We start from the raw sequence: 19,312 nt of genomic DNA, 5'->3' as shown, positions 1-19,312 counted from the left end.
ATCTTTGCTGAGTTGTGTTGGTGGCCATGATGTTGTGGCCCTCCTCCCCACGGGGTTCGGGAAAAGTTTGATTTTCCAGCTCACTCCGTTAGTGGTGAAGGAGTTGGCTAAGGCTAACGCTAGCGATGCTAATGCTAAATATAAGCCGATAGTTGTTGTCGGTCTCCCCTCTTGTTGTACATGCGCATGACATACGTCACGACCAAACGTTAGCGATTGGTTATGGCAGATCCAGAGTGGCTCTGAGCAGATCCAATAGTTTTAAACTTCAACAGAGTACCCGCCTTCAAGGAAGTTAACACTTGTCAATGGAGAGAGGCCAGACTCTCTGGACAAATGAAATGTACCAGAGTCTGGTAGGACCAGGCTAGTACTGGGAAGCTTCCAGTATGAATCTGATCAGATCAGACTGTGGTAGTACTGGGCAGCTTCCAGTATGAATGTGATCAGATCAGACTGTGGTAGTACTGGGCAGCTTCCAGTATGAATGTGGTCAGATCAGACTGTGGTTGTGCTGGGCTGTTTCCAGGTATGAATGTGTAACTGTGTGTATGTGATCAAGGCGTTCCTGTAAAAGAGAGGCTTTTTCTCAGTGAACCTACCCTGAATAAAAAAAGGTGAAAAAATAAAGACGATGGCTGCCTCGGGACCTCTCCGGTGCTTAATGTCTTCGCTCCTTTGGCGTCCATGCCGGGCCAGCTCTGCTCCTCCTTGGTTGTAGTAGTTTAGATTTTAATAGTTGCATATATAAACATATGTCATGTGGGGAAATAAGAAGTCTCTCTGCAGGTGTGTGTGTGGTGCACGTCTGTCTCTCTGCAGGTGTGTGTTGAACCTGTCTGTCTCTCTGCAGCTGTGTGTGTGTTGAACCTGTCTATCTCTCTGCAGGTGTGTGTGTGTGTGTGTGTGTGTGTGTGTGTGTGTGTGTGTGTTGAACCTTTCTATCTCTGTGCAGATGTGTGTGTGTTGAACCTGTCTGTCTCTCTGCAGGTGTGTGTTGAACCTGTCTGTCTCTCTGCAGCTGTGTGTGTGTTGAACCTGTCTATCTCTCTGCAGATGTCTGTGTGTGTGTGTGTGTGTGTGTGTGTGTGTTGAACCTGTCTGTCTCTCTGCAGCTGTGTGTGTGTTGAACCTGTCTATCTCTCTGCAGGTGTGTGTGTGTGTGTGTGTGTGTGTGTGTTGAACATTTCCATCTCTTTGCAGATGTGTGTGTGTTGAACCTGTCGGTCTCTCTGCAGGTGTGTGTTGAACCTGTCTGTCTCTCTGCAGGTGTGTGTGTTGAACCTGTCTGTCTCTCTGCAGGTGTGTGTGTGTTGAACCTGTCTGTCTCTCTGCAGGTGTGTGTGTTGAAGCTGTCTGTCTCTCTGCAGGTGTGTGTGTTGAACCTGTCTATCTCTCTGCAGGTGTGTGTGTGTGTGTGTGTGTGTTGAACCTGTCTGTCTCTCTGCAGGTTGTGTGTGTTGAACCTGTCTGTCTCTCTGCAGGTTGTGTGTGTTGAACCTGTCTGTCTCTCTGCAGGTTGTGTGTGTTGAACCTGTCTGTCTCTCTGCAGGTGTGTGTGTTGAACCTGTCTGTCTCTCTGCAGGTGTGTGTGTTGAACCTGTCTATCTCTCTGCAGGTGTGTTTGTGTGTGTTGAACCTGTCTGTCTCTCTGCAGGTGTGTGTGTGTGTGTGTGTGTGTGTGTGTTGAACCTGTCTGTCTCTCTGCAGTTGTGTGTGTTGAACCTGTCTATCTCTCTGCAGGTGTGTGTGTGTGTGTGTGTGTGTGTTGAAGCTGTCTGTCTCTCTGCAGGTGTGTGTGTTGAACCTGTCTGTCTCTCTGCAGGTGTGTGTGTGTTGAACCTGTCTATCTCTCTGCAGGTGTGTTTGTGTGTGTTGAACCTGTCTATCTCTCTGCAGGTGTGTGTGTGTGTGTGTGTGTTGAAGCTGTCTGTCTCTCTGCAGGTGTGTGTGTTGAACCTGTCTATCTCTCTGCAGGTGTGTGTGTGTGTGTGTGTGTGTGTGTGTGTGTGTGTGTGTGTGTGTGTGTGTGTGTGTGTGTGTTGAAGCTGTCTATCTCTCTGCAGGTGTGTGTGTGTGTGTGTGTGTGTGTGTGTGTTGAACATTTCCATCTCTTTGCAGATGTGTGTGTGTTGAACCTGTCGGTCTCTCTGCAGGTGTGTGTTGAACCTGTCTGTCTCTCTGCAGGTGTGTGTGTGTTGAACCTGTCTGTCTCTCTGCAGGTGTGTGTGTTGAAGCTGTCTGTCTCTCTGCAGGTGTGTGTGTTGAAGCTGTCTGTCTCTCTGCAGGTGTGTGTGTTGAACCTGTCTATCTCTCTGCAGGTGTGTGTGTGTGTGTGTGTGTGTGTTGAACCTGTCTGTCTCTCTGCAGGTTGTGTGTGTTGAACCTGTCTGTCTCTCTGCAGGTGTGTGTGTTGAACCTGTCTATCTCTCTGCAGGTGTGTTTGTGTGTGTTGAACCTGTCTATCTCTCTGCAGGTGTGTGTGTGTGTGTGTGTGTTGAAGCTGTCTGTCTCTCTGCAGGTGTGTGTGTTGAACCTGTCTATCTCTCTGCAGGTGTGTGTGTGTGTGTGTGTGTGTGTGTGTGTGTGTGTGTGTGTGTGTGTGTGTGTGTGTTGAAGCTGTCTGTCTCTCTGCAGGTGTGTGTGTGTGTGTGTGTGTGTGTGTGTGTGTTGAAGCTGTCTGTCTCTCTGCAGGTGTATGTGTGTTGAACCTGTCTATCTCTCTGCAGGTGTGTGTGTGTGTGTGTGTGTTGAAGCTGTCTGTCTCTCTGCAGGTGTATATATGTGTGTGTGTGTGTGTGTGTGTGTGTGTGTGTGTTGAAGCTGTCTGTCTCTCTGCAGGTGTATGTGTGTTGAACCTGTCTATCTCTCTGCAGGTGTGTGTGTGTGTGTGTGTTGAAGCTGTCTGTCTCTCTGCAGGTGTATATATGTGTGTGTGTGTGTGTGTGTGTGTGTGTGTGTGTGTGTGTGTGTTGAAGCTGTCTATCTCTCTGCAGGTGTGTGTGTGTGTGTGTGTGTGTGTGTGTTGAACATTTCCATCTCTTTGCAGATGTGTGTGTGTTGAACCTGTCGGTCTCTCTGCAGGTGTGTGTTGAACCTGTCTGTCTCTCTGCAGGTGTGTGTGTGTTGAACCTGTCTGTCTCTCTGCAGGTGTGTGTGTTGAAGCTGTCTGTCTCTCTGCAGGTGTGTGTGTTGAAGCTGTCTGTCTCTCTGCAGGTGTGTGTGTTGAACCTGTCTATCTCTCTGCAGGTGTGTGTGTGTGTGTGTGTGTGTGTTGAACCTGTCTGTCTCTCTGCAGGTTGTGTGTGTTGAACCTGTCTGTCTCTCTGCAGGTGTGTGTGTTGAACCTGTCTATCTCTCTGCAGGTGTGTTTGTGTGTGTTGAACCTGTCTGTCTCTCTGCAGGTGTGTGTGTGTGTGTGTGTGTGTGTGTGTGTGTTGAACCTGTCTGTCTCTCTGCAGTTGTGTGTGTTGAACCTGTCTATCTCTCTGCAGGTGTGTGTGTGTGTGTGTGTGTGTTGAAGCTGTCTGTCTCTCTGCAGGTGTGTGTGTTGAACCTGTCTGTCTCTCTGCAGGTGTGTGTGTGTTGAACCTGTCTATCTCTCTGCAGGTGTGTTTGTGTGTGTTGAACCTGTCTATCTCTCTGCAGGTGTGTGTGTGTGTGTGTGTTGAAGCTGTCTGTCTCTCTGCAGGTGTGTGTGTTGAACCTGTCTATCTCTCTGCAGGTGTGTGTGTGTGTGTGTGTGTGTGTGTGTGTGTGTGTGTGTGTGTGTGTTGAAGCTGTCTGTCTCTCTGCAGGTGTATGTGTGTTGAACCTGTCTATCTCTCTGCAGGTGTGTGTGTGTGTGTGTGTGTTGAAGCTGTCTGTCTCTCTGCAGGTGTATATATGTGTGTGTGTGTGTGTGTGTGTGTGTGTGTGTGTGTGTGTGTGTGTTGAAGCTGTCTGTCTCTCTGCAGGTGTATGTGTGTTGAACCTGTCTATCTCTCTGCAGGTGTGTGTGTGTGTGTGTGTGTGTTGAAGCTGTCTGTCTCTCTGCAGGTGTATATATGTGTGTGTGTGTGTGTGTGTGTGTGTGTTGAAGCTGTCTGTCTCTCTGCAGGTGTATGTGTGTGTGTGTTGAACCTGTCTGTCTCTCTGCAGGTGTATGTGTGTGTGTTGAACCTGTCTGTCTCTCTGCAGGTGTGTGTGCTGAACCTGCTCTTCGTGCTGTGTGTTGCCGTGGCGATGCCCTGCAGGGCGTGGCGCCCCCTGCTGTCAGGAGTCTGTACTGTTTGGACCTGTGTGCTGACCGTCTCTAAGATGTTGTACCAACTCAACGTTGTCCAGCCAATCAGATACTCCTCCAACTGCACAATGGTAACCATGGCAACGATATCATACCTGTCTGTCTGTCCCTTTATATGTCTGTCTAAAGTCCAGTTCAGACCGAAGATTCACCTGTTTCAGAATGTTACAGGAAAGGTTTGATGCTGATCAGCTGGTCAGGTCAGCTACAAACTATAGAAATATATTGATCCAGAATCCATTTTATTTCTGTTACTGAAGAGAGGGAGCAGTATGTGGTAGAGAGAGATAGAGAGAGACTGAAGAGAGAGAGAGCAGTATGTGGTGGAGAGAGATAGAGAGAGACTGAAGAGAGAGGGAGCAGTATGTGGTGGAGAGAGATAGAGAGAGACTGAAGAGAGAGAGAGCAGTATGTGGTGGAGAGAGATAGAGAGAGACTGAAGAGAGAGAGAGCAGTATGTGGTGGAGAGAGATAGAGAGAGACTGAAGAGAGAGAGAGCAGTATGTGGTGGAGAGAGATAGAGAGAGACTGAAGAGAGAGAGAGCAGTATGTGGTGGAGAGAGATAGAGAGAGACTGAAGAGAGAGAGAGCAGTATGTGGTGGAGAGAGATAGAGAGAGACTGAAGAGAGAGGGAGCAGAATGTGGTAGAGAGCGATAGAGAGAGACTGAAGAGAGAGAGAGCAGTATGTGGTGGAGAGAGATAGAGAGAGACTGAAGAGAGAGAGAGCAGTATGTGGTGGAGAGAGATAGAGAGAGACTGAAGAGAGAGGGAGCAGTATGTGGTGGAGAGAGATAGAGAGAGACTGAAGAGAGAGAGTAGTATGTGGTGGAGAGAGCTAGAGAGAGACTGAAGAGAGAGAGAGTAGTATGTGGTGGAGAGAGATAGAGAGAGACTGAAGAGAGAGGGAGCAGTATGTGGTGGAGAGAGATAGAGAGAGACTGAAGAGAGAGAGAGCAGTATGTGGTGGAGAGAGATAGAGAGAGACTGAAGAGAGAGAGAGCAGTATGTGGTGGAGAGAAATAGAGAGAGACTGAAGAGAGAGAGAGCAGTATGTGGTGGAGAGAAATAGAGAGAGACTGAAGAGAGAGAGAGCAGTATGTGGTGGAGAGAAATAGAGAGAGACTGAAGAGAGAGAGCCTCGTTAACGGAGAATCAGAGAAATAAAACATTGTTTTCTCCGTTTCATCACTACGAGAAATGCAGCTCTAGCAAGAATCTCAAGGTGTGTCTCAAATCGCATACTTCTGTACTTATACTAGCTATTTGAGTACACTCAATCTGTCACTCGTCGAAGTGTGGTAAATGCAGTGCACTACAAGTACCCGGATGGTGCACTCATAACGGTCAAAAAGTTGAGTGTGGATCGATGGACACTTTCCACCCTCAACGGTCGCCATCTTGGCTACGTAGCGGAAGGGGCGGAGCTAACAAAAGGTGAAAAACTTTCGATAATGGCGGCCGAATACGCGACAGCGAGACACACGGAGTATTACAAATGTAAGTTGAACATTAGTCTTTTGCTATACTTGTATAACATATAAGCCACCTGTTTATGTATATTTGGTTAATTTTGGAGTCGGTGATGATTTTTGTACCGCGAATTATAACGTTAATTTGTACCGTAATTTGATGTGCTATCAAGCTAGCTTTAGCTAACCTTAGCTAGCTAACAGCGGCACAGTTTAACCAAAGAAGTTACGGGTACGTCTATAATCTTTGGTTTAACCACTGGCAAATAAGTTATAACCTAGCTAATGTTACATGTGTTGTGGTATACGGTTGTTTGTTGTGTTAAACTATCGTCCTCACTGTAGACAATTTTAGTGTTAGATGTGTGATCTTGTAGATATACATTAAGCTGCGAGCGTTAGTAGTAATGTTACAGTATGTTAATGTATGCTATGTTATAACGTATTAACAGTGCTGTTTGTGTCCTGACTTATATAATCGTTAGGGACACAGACGTGGCCGTCAATGCTGCCAACTTGAGGGAAGTCCTCCTCTGCTGGAAGGCCAACGACCTGGGGGAGGAGAGAGAGGACTCCCTGCTGGTCTGGTGGACAGCACGGTGCACAGTGGCCCGGGGCATAGCAAAGGCTCTGGGTAACCCACGGTAACAGGTACCGCTGGCTAGCCAAAAGAGGAAGACAAGGGCCTCGATGACGGGTCCCCAGCCATGGTCACACGCCGTGCCGAGGATGTACCGTTAAAGGATCCCCCTGGAGAGTCTGAAGTCCACCATCAGATCACTTTCCCCATCAAAGTACAGGGCCAGCAATGAATAGAACAATGGGATATATTTAAATGTCTATTGGGTTGCCTCTGCTTTCACTCTTGTATTGTCACTGTAATTAATAGCTATTGCAATAAACACCCTTATATAAACATATAATATGACTATTTTCTATGTATGTTCTTTATGTCAGTTGGACACCATTTGAATTGCTCAGATTTTGCTAAAATAACTAAAAATGGCCATTTTGGGTTGTTTTTTACAATGAATTAAGAGCAAAAGTATGAATATCATCATACCGGTAAGTCTACGGTTGCAACAATAGAGCAACAATAACAACAATCACATTCATTTTGATGAACAAAGCAGAAATGTGTTTTTCACGAGTGACAACAGTGTTGGGAATGCTCTGCCTTGGTACAATTCACAATTTCATAGAAGAAGAAGAAGGAGGACTGAGATGTTGTGATGTCATTTCCTGTAAGTACATAAGGCAGTGCACGATTTGAGACAACACTCCCCCGTCAAATTTTACGCACTATGCAAGTAAGTACGTAGTGTACGAAGTGCACTTCAGTTAGTACACTAACGGAAGTGCGCGATTTGAGACACACTATCACTGTCACTATCTTCATTCATATTAAATGATATCCAGCTACAAACAAGCCTGAAAATTCTGAAGTCCCGAGCGTGGTTTCTATGGAGATGATGCACCGTCTCATCTCATTGGTCAGAACGCTGCAGACAGGAGACTCTCAGGACAGACAGAAGTTTATACTCGTCTCAACACCAATCTTTGCTCTGAACTGGACTTAAAGCCGCCAACGCCTGCACAACATATCACACCTGTCTGTCTGTCTCTAACACATGCTGCACCTTGCATCTACCTGTCTGTCTCTCTGTAGCCAGGTAACTCCAGTACGGACCTGTCTCGCTCTGGGCTGTACTCTGGGCCCGTTGACCCCGCCCAGTGGGTGGGGCTTCAGAAGACGGACGGGAAGCTGCTCGACTACCTGCGGGTGAGAGGCAACAATAACGATCATCTTCATGGATTCATGTGGAGATTAATGTATTGGCTGACAGCTAACCCAGTAATCTTGGCAGCTGTAGTCACATGACAACACAGATAATATAGCATCATGCTAACCTTTCTCTGCAGTCTAACCTGACGATGCTAGCGCTGTTAGCCTTCGAGGTAACCGTCTACAGACACCAGGAGCTTTACCGTCTCCGCCGTAACCAAGTCCCGCCCCCAACCAGAACGCTGTTTCATGACATCACTAGGCGCCACCTGGACGACGGCGTGCTGAGCTGCATTAAGTACTTCCTCAACTACTTCTTCTACAAGTTTGGACTGGAGGTGAGACTCTCGTTAGCATAGCAACAAGCTAGTCTGACTCCGTTAGTAACTCAGTTCACGTCAACAGTACACGCCGAAATCTTTAATCTGGTGGAAACTACCATCTGGAAGGGCTCAAAATCCTGTTCTTTCTCCATTTTTTGGGTCTTTAGCTGCTTTTTAATAATCGTTGATTTAGTTAAAATGTGAGTTACTCAAAACGGGAAGTCTCTCTTTAGATAAAGTTTCAAATCACACAATGCACACGTCACCCAAAGAACTTGTGGTATCTTGTGATTATTGGGGTTATTTTGGGAGCCCTAGTTTTAGGAGGAAGAACGATGAATGGTGCAGTGGCACCGCCAGACTAGCAACGAGCTAAGCTCTTCCCGTATGCTCCTCCTCAGACTTGCTTCCTGTTGGCCGTGAACGTGATTGGTCAGCGGATGGATTTGTTTGCTGTAGGCCACGCCTTCGGCCTCATTAGCGTCCTATCACAGCGCGACAGGAAGCACATTGCCACTGTGTGGCCCAAGTACTGCTACTTCCTGTCGGGGCTGCTGTGTTTCCAGTACCTGCTGTGCATCGGATTCCCTCCGGCTGCCTGTAAAGGTACCAACTCACCTGGAGACACTAGGTCTTTGTGCTAAGCTAGGCTAACAGTCTCCTCTGCTTAAAGTCATTGTGCTAAGCTAGGCTAACAGTCTCCTCTGCTTAAAGTCATTGTACCTGCATATTGTTTTTCATTATTGACTAAATCACAACATGTTGGGTTCAAACAGCCATTCTGTTATGGATGAGAGAGATTGGTTGTGTTTTCAGATTATCCCTGGAGACCTCCCAACTCCAACATGGACTCCAACGTGGTGAAGTGGCTCTTCCTCCCTGATTACCTGACCCCCCCGAACCCCCTCTTCCTCCTCTGTAAGATCATCACAAACACAAGGACATTTAAACATTTGACTTTATTAGAATAGAAACTGACAGAAGAACAGTCATCACAGCTGATGATCAGAATGATACTCCATTTTCTTTTGGTATTAAATTCACAGAATCTTCACGTAAAGCCAAAATATTTAATTCCAAATTGAATTAGAACACAAAGAATTTGGATGAAGAAAAACAATTCAAGATTAAACTGAAAACATGAGAACGTAAGATCAAATCATGAGATCCTTCCGATCCACAATCTGGTTTTAAACAAAAGTTCTGAAATGGGGGGGTGATGGCCCAGTGGATATGACACATGCCTTTGGTGTGGGAGATGTGGGTTTGATTCCCACTGTGATCCATCAACCAATGTGTCCCTGAGCAAGGCACTTAACCTCTAGTTGCTCCAGAGCTGTGTGGGCTCTGATATATATAGAAACTGTAAGTCGTTTTGGATAAAAGCCTCAGCTAAATGACATGTAATGTAAAAATGTTTTTTTTTTTTAGGATTTGACCCAAATTCTGAATTTATTTGAAAATTGGAGGTTAAAAGCTCTGTCTCACTAGTTGGATGTGAACATGTGGTGCAAGAGTAATATAAATATAATTATAAATATAAATTTAAATATAAATATAAATATAAATATAAATATAAATATAAATATACATTTAAATATAAATATAAATATAAATTTAAATATAAATATACATTTAAATATGAATATAAATTCAAATATAAATATAAAAATAAATAAAAAAATAATGATATATAATTTAATATATAAATAATAATAAAATAATTAAAGCTGCAAGCAGCGTTGGACGGGCCCTCGCGCCTCTGCGCGTGTCGGGGTTACTGGCGGACGCCACTCCTTGTGACCGTGCATTTGTGCGGCACTCAGACACTGCAAATGGTCACCAATGAAAAGGGAACTTCCTGCTGAGTTCAATGACACCTCACACAAGACTCTACGTCGTACAGTTCATTAGCTGTGAAAGGGGGCGTGGCTAAATTATAGGGGTCGGGGCAAACCTTTACCAATTAAAAAGAAAGTCTCTGCTGAGTTCATTGACACCTCACACAAGGCTCTACCTTAAACGGTTCAAATGTTATGGAAGGTGGCGTGGCCTGAGTAAGTGGGCGTGGTTATATTATAGGGGGCGGCTCATTATCACATGTCGACCACACATTATAAGTTTTATGTAAATCGGATGATGTTTGTCATATAAGGCGCATTTCATGTTGCCAGCGGGGGGCGCTATGACTAAAAGTCAAATATGGCCTGTAGGTGTCCTCAGGCCTGGACCCTTGTCAATCGTGAGAAATTTCGGGCAGATACAACAACGTACACTCAAGTTACAACAATTTATTTGTTCATCGCTCAACACTCAAAATGGCCGCCACGCCACGCCCACACCGTCTGACGAAAAGTTTTTCTTTTAATAACTTTTCATCTTTAAGGTGTTGGGATGATAGAGACCAAATTTGAAGTCCGCCAGATGAAATCTCTAGGAGGACTTCGTTAAAGTATAGCACCTTGACTTTTAGGCCTACTTCCTGTTGCCACTAGGGGGCGCTATGACTTTAAGTCAATTTTATCCGGTAAATGTCCTCAGAGTTGGAGTGTTATGAATCATTTCGAGCCAATTGGGCAATGTACAGTGAAGTTACACCCACTTCCTGTTTCGAAGGCGAAACGCACAAAATGGCCGTCCCGCCATGACCACGCCCTATGACGAAAAGTTTTTCTTTTAATAACTCTTCATCTTTAACGTCTTACGACGATTGAAGTTGATCGGATGAAATCTCTAGGAGGAGTTCGTTAAAGTACGACGTGGAAATGGGCAAAATCACACTAATTTCGAACTTTGAAATCAAAATGGCGGACTTCCTGTTGGGTTTAGGGTATGGCTCCAATGACGTTTTTTGTACATCTTGACATGTTACATATGGATACCAACTTTCGTGAGTCTACGTTAAACGCACTGCAGGGGCTCAATTTATTTAACTTTGTAGGGGGCGCCAGCGAGACATTTTTGCGCGCCTATTCTCGAAACCTTTAAAATACGTAGATTTTCACCAGACTTGATGCGACCGCCAATTTTGGTGAGTTTTTGAATATGTTAAGCCCCTCAAAAAGCCAATTTATTTGGTGTAATAATAATAATAATTCCTTCAGTTTCAATAGGGCCTTCGCTGGTGTCGGCGCTCGGGCCCTAAATATTGTGCTTACCATAGACAGTATATAAGAATGGACCAACAGATCCCGTTGCTCTGCACGGAGACCAGTGAAGGATATTAGAAGCACTTTTCCAGTGATGGCTGAGCGTTACTGAGCAGCCTCCAACTGAGCTTGAAGACGTAGATGTGACGTGAGCAACCTGTCTGAAAGTTGGAAGTCTTCTGGTAGCTGTGCCAAGAGAAATCTCAATCATTCCCAATCTAGCAGAGACGGAGAGCGTAGGTATATGTAAGGAGATAACATAGACACAGGCTAATTATTGATCACTAAAATGATAGTTAACATTAGTAATTACACTTAACACTAGAAGTGCCGGAATTTCATAACTACTAGAACTGCCGTGAGCGGTCATTTTGACCGCCAGATTCCAAACTCTATAATCTCTCATGATAAATACCTAATTGCATATTGTATAATGTATTGTGTTAGGATATCTTTAGAAAAACGTAATAACACCGAAATGTACATTTTTACGAGTTTAATTATACATTTGAGTAGTAATACGTGTTTCAATAATTCATATCATGGCATAGTAAACCGTAATTATTTCATACATTCATATCCCGAAAAATACAGTGTGGAAATTCATTCAACTTAACTCATAACAGCCAAATAACAATTATAAGTATCTTATTTGAACATTTAGCTATAACCTAACCTGGCACTGCCTCTGTTTTGGCGTCTGCTGCGGTGTCAGCGCTGCTCGGACCGTGCGCCGCTGCCCTTTTTTCCTCCATAATCTCCGCTCTCAGCTCCTCTGCCAGTTGCTGCATAAACTTCCTCCATGATTCCAGCCAGTTCGAGGATGTATAAAGTTATATGAACATGTAAACAACCACCGGCCATCTACGTGTTCCGCGCCTTTCACAGAGCGAGCGCCCGGTGTTTGCCTTCTGATTCAGAACAGAGTGCCTCCACGCCGTAGTAGCCTACGTTACCATCTCTGGCTTTGCCTTTGGCCCATCGGTGATGCCCACACTTGTTACTCGAGACCGCTAGTTACGTTGCTCTGACAGAGACTATGGTAGTTACTAAGCAACCAAGATGCATCTTCAACCGCGCGAAAAATTAAAAACAATATCGCGAAAATCCGAGCGGTCAATATGACCGTGTATGGCCGAAATAGGTAAAAGTGACTGTATTTTCTTTGCCTTTTGTGTAATGTATATAAAAACAATTTTAAATTAAAATACAGACTATTTTAGGAAAAGTCAGGCAGCAGCAGGGTTGTATTTTTTTATTCAGCAAAGTTATTACACATATAAATTTCAAAACGGTCAAAATGACCGTTATGGCCGTTCTAGTGTTAAACAGCTAATGGAAGTCCAAACTGCCTGAGAGCTTCTCCTGTACTATACGGTAATTCCTCTACTATGAGACAGTAAGTCTCGTGGTTATGACCCAATCGTTAGCCTATTTTTATAAAAATGTCTGCTACGGAGCCATAACGTGAGCTACAAGGTAATGGAGCCTTTTATACATTGTCGTGTTTCTTTAGAAATAAACAATGGACAAATAGAGTCTTTAAACTCTTCAGATGTAAAGTTATTCTCTGTCAGAGTGACGTCAAAATGAATGGCAGTCAATGGGATGCTAACGGGGGGTGATGGCTTGGTAGCATCAAAATGGCGCCATAGGAGGTTAGAGCTCTGAAGCGAAGCTTACCCCCTTTGGTGCTTCCTGGTCTTTCAGACGACTTCCTGCTGCTGCTCGGCGCCGCGCTCCAGCGGCAGGTGTTTGAGGAGGAGAGCCAGCCGGAGGTTCAGATCCTCGCTGGAGACAACTTGGAGCTGGACCAAGACGACGGACACGTCTCTGATCCAATCAGACGGCTCCGTGTCAACACAGGCCCCGACTTCATGCTCTGCAGGTAAACTGTCTGTCTGTCTGTCTGTCTTTCTGACTGCCTGTCTGACTGTCTACTTGTCTGTCTGTCTGTCTCTCTGACTGCCTGTCTGTCTCTCTGTGTGTCTGTCTGCCTGTCTGTCTCTCTGTCTGGCTACCTGTCTATCTGTCTGACTGCCTGACTGCCTGTCTGTCTGTCTGTCTGTCTGACGGCCTGTCTGTCTGTCTACCTGTCTTTCTCTGTGACTGCCTGTCTGTCTACCTGTCTGTCTCTCTGACTGCCTGTCTGCCTCTCTGTCTCTCTGTGTGTGCAGGTCTTACTTGGACATGATGAAGCTGATAATCTTCAGCTACATGTTCTGGTTCGTCCTCACCATCATCTTCATCACCGGGACAACCAGGTCAGTGGGCGGAGCCACAGATTCCTAAAAAATAATAACAGATAACCTGTAGAACCTGAATATTTAATTTAATTTAGAAACCTCTGACAGAACCAGACTCTTGGTGGGCGGATATCTGCCGCTATACAGATATACAGATATACAGATATACGGAGATACAGATATACAGATATACTGATATAGAGATATACAGATATACTGATATACTGATATACTGATATACAGATATACTGATATAGAGATATACTGATATACTGATATACTGATATAGAGATATACTGATATACAGATATACTGATATACAGATATACTGATATACAGATATACAGATATACTGATATAATGATATACAGATATACTGATATACAGATATACTGATATACAGATATACAGATATACTGATATACAGACATACAGATATACAGATATACAGACATACAGACATACAGATATATACAGAGATAAAGATATACAGATATACTGATATACTGATATACAGATATACTGATATACTGATATACTGATATACAGATATACAGATATACTGATATACTGATATACAGATATACTGATATACTGATATACAGATATACAGATATACTGATATACTGATATACAGATAACAGATATACTGATATACTGATATACAGATATACTGATATACAGATATACTGATATACAGATATACAGCTATACTGATATACAGATAACAGATATACTGATATACTGATATACAGATATACAGCTATACTGATATACAGATAACAGATATACTGATATACTGATATACTGATATACAGCTATACTGATATACAGAGACAGTGAACACCCAGCTGTGAGCGCTCTGCCTTTTTATTACGAGTTTACAGACACGTCTCTGATGATTGGCTATCACCTGTGACACAGCCAATAAATGAGAGACACACCCACCAAACCAGATACAACATATCTCAAAGTATGTTGCACACCGTTTCACACCGTTCACCAAGAAAACCTCAGGGACTGTTCGTTATTTATTTCAGGGGCCACCGGAGGAGTTTTGGGACCTTTAGGCTAAAAAGCCTTGACCCTCTCCTCGCCAGTAATCATTTTTCTATGACCCTCCAAAATGATTTGGAAAAGAGGCATGACCCTCCCCAGCAATTTATTGATGCCTTATGTGCTAGCTTGCGCTTAGCAAAGATGTCCAGATGCCATTTGATTTTTACAGACATGGCATACACGAGTTAACCTCTGTTCTCTGATCTTACACAGCACACTCCTCTGTTATGGTGTGGGGGCCATTTCAGTAGATTTACTCACTAACATTGTTATGGAAACGCAATAAGCATGGAAACTAAATGCACACTTCCTGCATTACTGCATTACTTCAGATACTAAGTTACTCATCTAGTAAACTAATATTCATATGAAATAAAATAATAAAATATTGAGACCGTTCAGCAAAGGACTCTGGGAAATAACAATTCAACACTGGTTGCTATGGACTCGTCACTAGGCTTCCTCAGTCATTGTATATTTTAGCACATAGGTAAAGCTGCCGAAGCTGAACATTATATTCCAAAATTTTTAAAGCAGATTTTAAATTACATTGTAACAATTCAACAATTCGCCCTCATGACATCCAATCACGGCGCGGCTGTCTTGGAACGCAGACAGACGGTGGCGGGACGCCCCAACACTTAAATTCAACCAAAATGTAACAGTGACCAATCAGTGTTGGACCTCCAGTCTGTTGAGATGATCTCCAAATGCAGAAACGAAGAGCAGTCACACCATAAAACGTTAAGACACATTAAGAAAAAAGATCCGTATTTTGCCGTAATCCAATGACACGAAAAAGAAGTAATTCACTTCATTAGCTCCACAAAAAGGGTCACGGTGTATCCAGCAAGGCCGATACGGGCGTCCCATTCACCAGCCAGCTCCAGACAGATGAACGATACGGGCGTCCCATTCACCAGCCAGCTCCAGACAGATGAACAATACGGGCGTCCCATTCACCATCCAGCTGCAGACAGATGAACGATACGGGCGTCCCATTCACCATCCAGCTGCAGACAGATGAACGAGTCCTCTCCACTTCGCCGTTTAAACAAAGTGGAATAAACGTATAAAAGTCCAAATCTACACAAAACCTGCAATCAATTAGTAAGCTGACATCATATATATATATATATATATATATATATATATATATATATATATAGACCATAGACAGTATTTAAGGGTCAGACCCATCTGGTAGTGGGGGCCGAGACTGGTGCTACATGGAAAAATATGCACCAAACAAGCCACTTTGAAATGCTGCTGTTTTCATGAATACAAAAGTTGGGTGACCCCAAGACTAAAAAATGTTGTGTGACCCTCCCCTCAACGAAGAATAAAAAGATATAACCCTCCCCTATTTTCCTCCGGTGGTCCATTCCATGGTCCCTAAGCAATACGGTGCACACCGGTTTGAGATTGATCGTGCCCCTGGGGTTTCTACTTCCTGTTCCAGGATCAGTATCTTCTGTATGGGTTACCTGGTGGCATGTTTCTACTTCCTGTTGGTGGGCGGAGACCTGCTGCTGAAACCAATCAGATCCATCCTGCTGTACTGGGACTGTCTGATTGGCTACAACGTGTTCGTCATCACCATGAAAAACATTCTGTCGGTAAGATGCATCATCATGTAATCAGTCACATGGTCAAAAACTGTCTCTCTGTATCCACCTGTTTGTCTCTCTGTCTCCACCTGTCTGTCTCTCTGTCTCCACCTGTCTGTCTCTCTTACTCCACCTGTCTGTCTCCCTGTCTCCACCTGTCTGTTTCTCTGTCTCCACCTGTCTGTCTCTCTGTCTCCACCTGTCTGTCTCTCTGCCTCTACCTGTCTGTCTGTCTCTCTGTCTCCACCTGTCTGTCTCTCTGTCTCTACCTGTTTGTCTCTCTGACTCCCCCTGTCTGTCTCTCTGTCTGTGTGTTTAGATCCTGGCGTGTGGTTTCATTAAGTCCTTGGTGTTGAACCACTGTTGGCTGATTCAGCTCTTCAGTCTGGCCTGCACCATCAAAGGATACACCAAACGTAAGTCAGTCGGAGCCCTCCAGGCTCATTGAAGTTTAAACGTAAACTTGTCTGTCTGTCTGTCTGTCTGTCTGTCTGTCTGTTGTTTAAATGTCGTGTCACTTCCTGCAGCGGAGCAGCAAAGCAGTAAACAGTGTGAGTTGCCGAGCGACGAGGCTGGCATAATCTGGGACGGCGTCTGTTTCTGCTTCCTGTTGCTGCAGAGGAGAGTCTTCAGGAGTCAGTACTTCCTGTATGTGGTCCTGGATCTTCAAAATACACAATTACTGGCTTCCAGGTACACACTCACTCATAAACACACATTAAAACACACACACAGTCACATGATGCTAAGGTGTGTGTGTGTGTGTGCGCTTGTGTGTGTGTCTGCATGTGTGTGCATGTGTGTGTGTGCATGTGTGTGTGCGTGCGTGCATGTGTGTGTGTCTGTGTGTGTGTGCGTGTGTCTCTGTGTGTGTGTGTATGTGTGTGTGCGCGTGTGCGTGTGCATGTGTGCATGTGTGTGTGTGTGTGTGTGCATGTGTGTGTGCGTGTGTGCATGTGTGTGTGTCTGTGTGTGTGTGTGCGTGTGTCTCTGTGTGTGTGTGCGTGTGTCTCTGTGTGTGTGTGTGCGTGTGTATGTATGTATGTATGTGTGCATGTGCGCGTGCGTGTTTGTTTGTGTGTGTGTGTGTGTGTGTGTGTGTGTGTGTGTGTGTGTGTGTGTGTGTGTGTAATGCAGGGGTGCGGAGCTCTTCGAGGCGTCCACAGTGAAAGCTGTCAGGGCGAGACTGGAGGTGGAGAAGACGTCCATGGACCTGCTGAAGAGACAGTAAAGATGTTTTCTCAAATGAACTTCCAACATAGTCTGGAGTTCCTCTTCCTCTAACACTAACCCTAACTTCCAACATAGTCTGGAGTTCCTCTTCCTCACATGCTCACCAACAGGAGATTGTCCATGTCAGACGCGTTCTCACTTCCTGGAAATCCTCCATTTGGTTTGGGTGAGGGGTGGAGCGCTCACGGAGCCGTTACTAATGTGGTCATAAACAACCGAGTCTCTTCTGAGTCTGTATGATGATTTCTGTGTCATATCTTACAGACAGAAGCTCCTGAATCTTGTCGTCTCTCCAGTGAGACATTTTCGTTGGCGTCTGCGTGTAAATTACCCTTCTTCTTCACCCTTTGATATTTGTATTCTAACGGTTTGGAGCCAGCCGCCTGATAAAAATGTCATCAACACACCCACTCCCTCGCTGTGAATTTTCACACTTTGGGCACAGTCAGACATTACATAGACTTTTTACTCAGGAGCTGGCAGGGTACAGACCGCCTAATGTCCGATCCAACTGATTTAGACATCTGCGTTCTCACTTAACTGCAGTGCATGATGGGTGATAACACAGCTGCAGTCAAAGTCAGTCGAGTCCGGACAGTTCTAAAAGTCATGACTAAGTTTAGATAGAGAGATGAGTATGAGTCAGAATGCCCACGAGACCAGACAAGTGTGAACAGTCAGTCGCAACAGTAATCATTATATGTTTCACAGAAACTTCTGCAGGTTCTCCTGGACTAACACCTTGACTCACTCTAACAGCTCACTTTAAGGAGTCTCCGTTCAATATCTGTCCCTCCAATATAAGATAACCAGCACTTCTTTAAATCTTATTTTCACAAACATATCATCTTATCATCAGACAACACAAAACCAGTCCAAGCTCTGGCAAGCCCTGACGACTTTGAGTCAACACAAGAGACAGAAACAAGTCTGAGTCAGAAACTGAATTAATGACATATCTGAGTCAGGATTTAGACAGGTCCACGATAATATCAAAACTCGATCAAGAGATATGCCAAGACCAAGATAGGACTTACAGACACCCTGACCCAGATATGATAGGCCAAGACCAAGATAGGACTCAGACACCTTGACCCAGATATGATAGGCCAAGACCAAGATAGGACTTACAGACACCCTGACCCAGATATGATAGGCCAAGACCAAGATAGGACTCAGACACCCTGACCCAGATATGATAGGCCAAGACCAAGATAGGACTCAGACACCCTGACCCAGATATGATAGGCCAAGACCAAGATAGGACTCAGACACCCTGACCCAGATATGATAGGCCAAGACCAAGATAGGACCCACAGACACCCTGACCCAGATATGATAGGCCAAGACCAAGATAGGACTCAGACACCCTGACCCAGATATGATAGGCCAAGACCAAGATAGGACTTACAGACACCCTGACCCAGATATGATAGGCCAAGACCAAGATAGGACTCAGACACCCTGACCCAGATATGATAGGCCAAGACCAAGATAGGACTTACAGACACCCTGACCCAGATATGATAGGCCAAGACCAAGATAGGACCCACAGACACCCTGACCCAGATATGATAGGCCAAGACCAAGATAGGACCCACAGACACCCTGACCCAGATATGATAGGCCAAGACCAAGATAGGACTCAGACACCCTGTCCCAGATATGATAGGCCAAGACCAAGATAGGACCCACAGACACCCTGACCCAGATATGATATGCCAAGACCAAGATAGGACTCAGACACCCTGACCCAGATATGATAGGCCAAGACCAAGATAGAACCCACAGACACCCTGACCCAGATATGATAGGCTAAGACCAAGATAGGACTCACAGACACCCTGACCCAGATATGATAGGCCAAGATCAAGATAGGACTTAGAGACACCCTGACCCAGATATGATAGGCCAAGATCAAGATAGGACCCACAGACACCCTGACCCACATATGATAGGCCAAGACCAAGATAGGACTCACAGACACCCTGACCCAGATATGATAGGCCAAGACCAAGATAGGACCCACAGACACCCTGACCCATATATGATAGGCCAAGACCAAGATGGGACTCAGACACCCTGACCCAGATATGATAGGCCAAGACCAAGATAGGACCCACAGACGCCCTGACCCAGATATGATAGGC

General features: G+C 44.9%; 1 protein-coding gene across 3 annotated transcripts in view; it reads left to right on the top strand.

Annotated features, from left to right (window-relative positions):
* Nucleotides 1-19,312, top strand: part of LOC116062280 (piezo-type mechanosensitive ion channel component 2-like) — an 87,130-nt gene that overhangs the window by 42,867 nt on the left and 24,951 nt on the right. For all 3 annotated transcript variants that reach the window (XM_031316931.2, XM_035998135.1, XM_035998136.1), the window contains exons 19-29: nucleotides 4,180-4,356; nucleotides 7,426-7,539; nucleotides 7,680-7,880; nucleotides 8,267-8,471; nucleotides 8,682-8,783; nucleotides 12,725-12,902; nucleotides 13,192-13,278; nucleotides 15,782-15,938; nucleotides 16,249-16,345; nucleotides 16,457-16,622; nucleotides 17,067-17,156. In XM_031316931.2, the coding sequence (XP_031172791.1) occupies nucleotides 4,180-4,356; nucleotides 7,426-7,539; nucleotides 7,680-7,880; nucleotides 8,267-8,471; nucleotides 8,682-8,783; nucleotides 12,725-12,902; nucleotides 13,192-13,278; nucleotides 15,782-15,938; nucleotides 16,249-16,345; nucleotides 16,457-16,622; nucleotides 17,067-17,156 (1,574 nt within the window). The remainder of the gene's footprint in view (nucleotides 1-4,179; nucleotides 4,357-7,425; nucleotides 7,540-7,679; nucleotides 7,881-8,266; nucleotides 8,472-8,681; nucleotides 8,784-12,724; nucleotides 12,903-13,191; nucleotides 13,279-15,781; nucleotides 15,939-16,248; nucleotides 16,346-16,456; nucleotides 16,623-17,066; nucleotides 17,157-19,312) is intronic.

This window comes from Sander lucioperca, chromosome 23 (genome assembly GCF_008315115.2).
Source record: "Sander lucioperca isolate FBNREF2018 chromosome 23, SLUC_FBN_1.2, whole genome shotgun sequence".
Taxonomy (NCBI): domain Eukaryota; kingdom Metazoa; phylum Chordata; class Actinopteri; order Perciformes; family Percidae; genus Sander; species Sander lucioperca.
The sequence above is the reverse complement of the archived record's forward strand: the minus strand, read 5'-3'. Positions and strand labels throughout refer to the sequence as shown.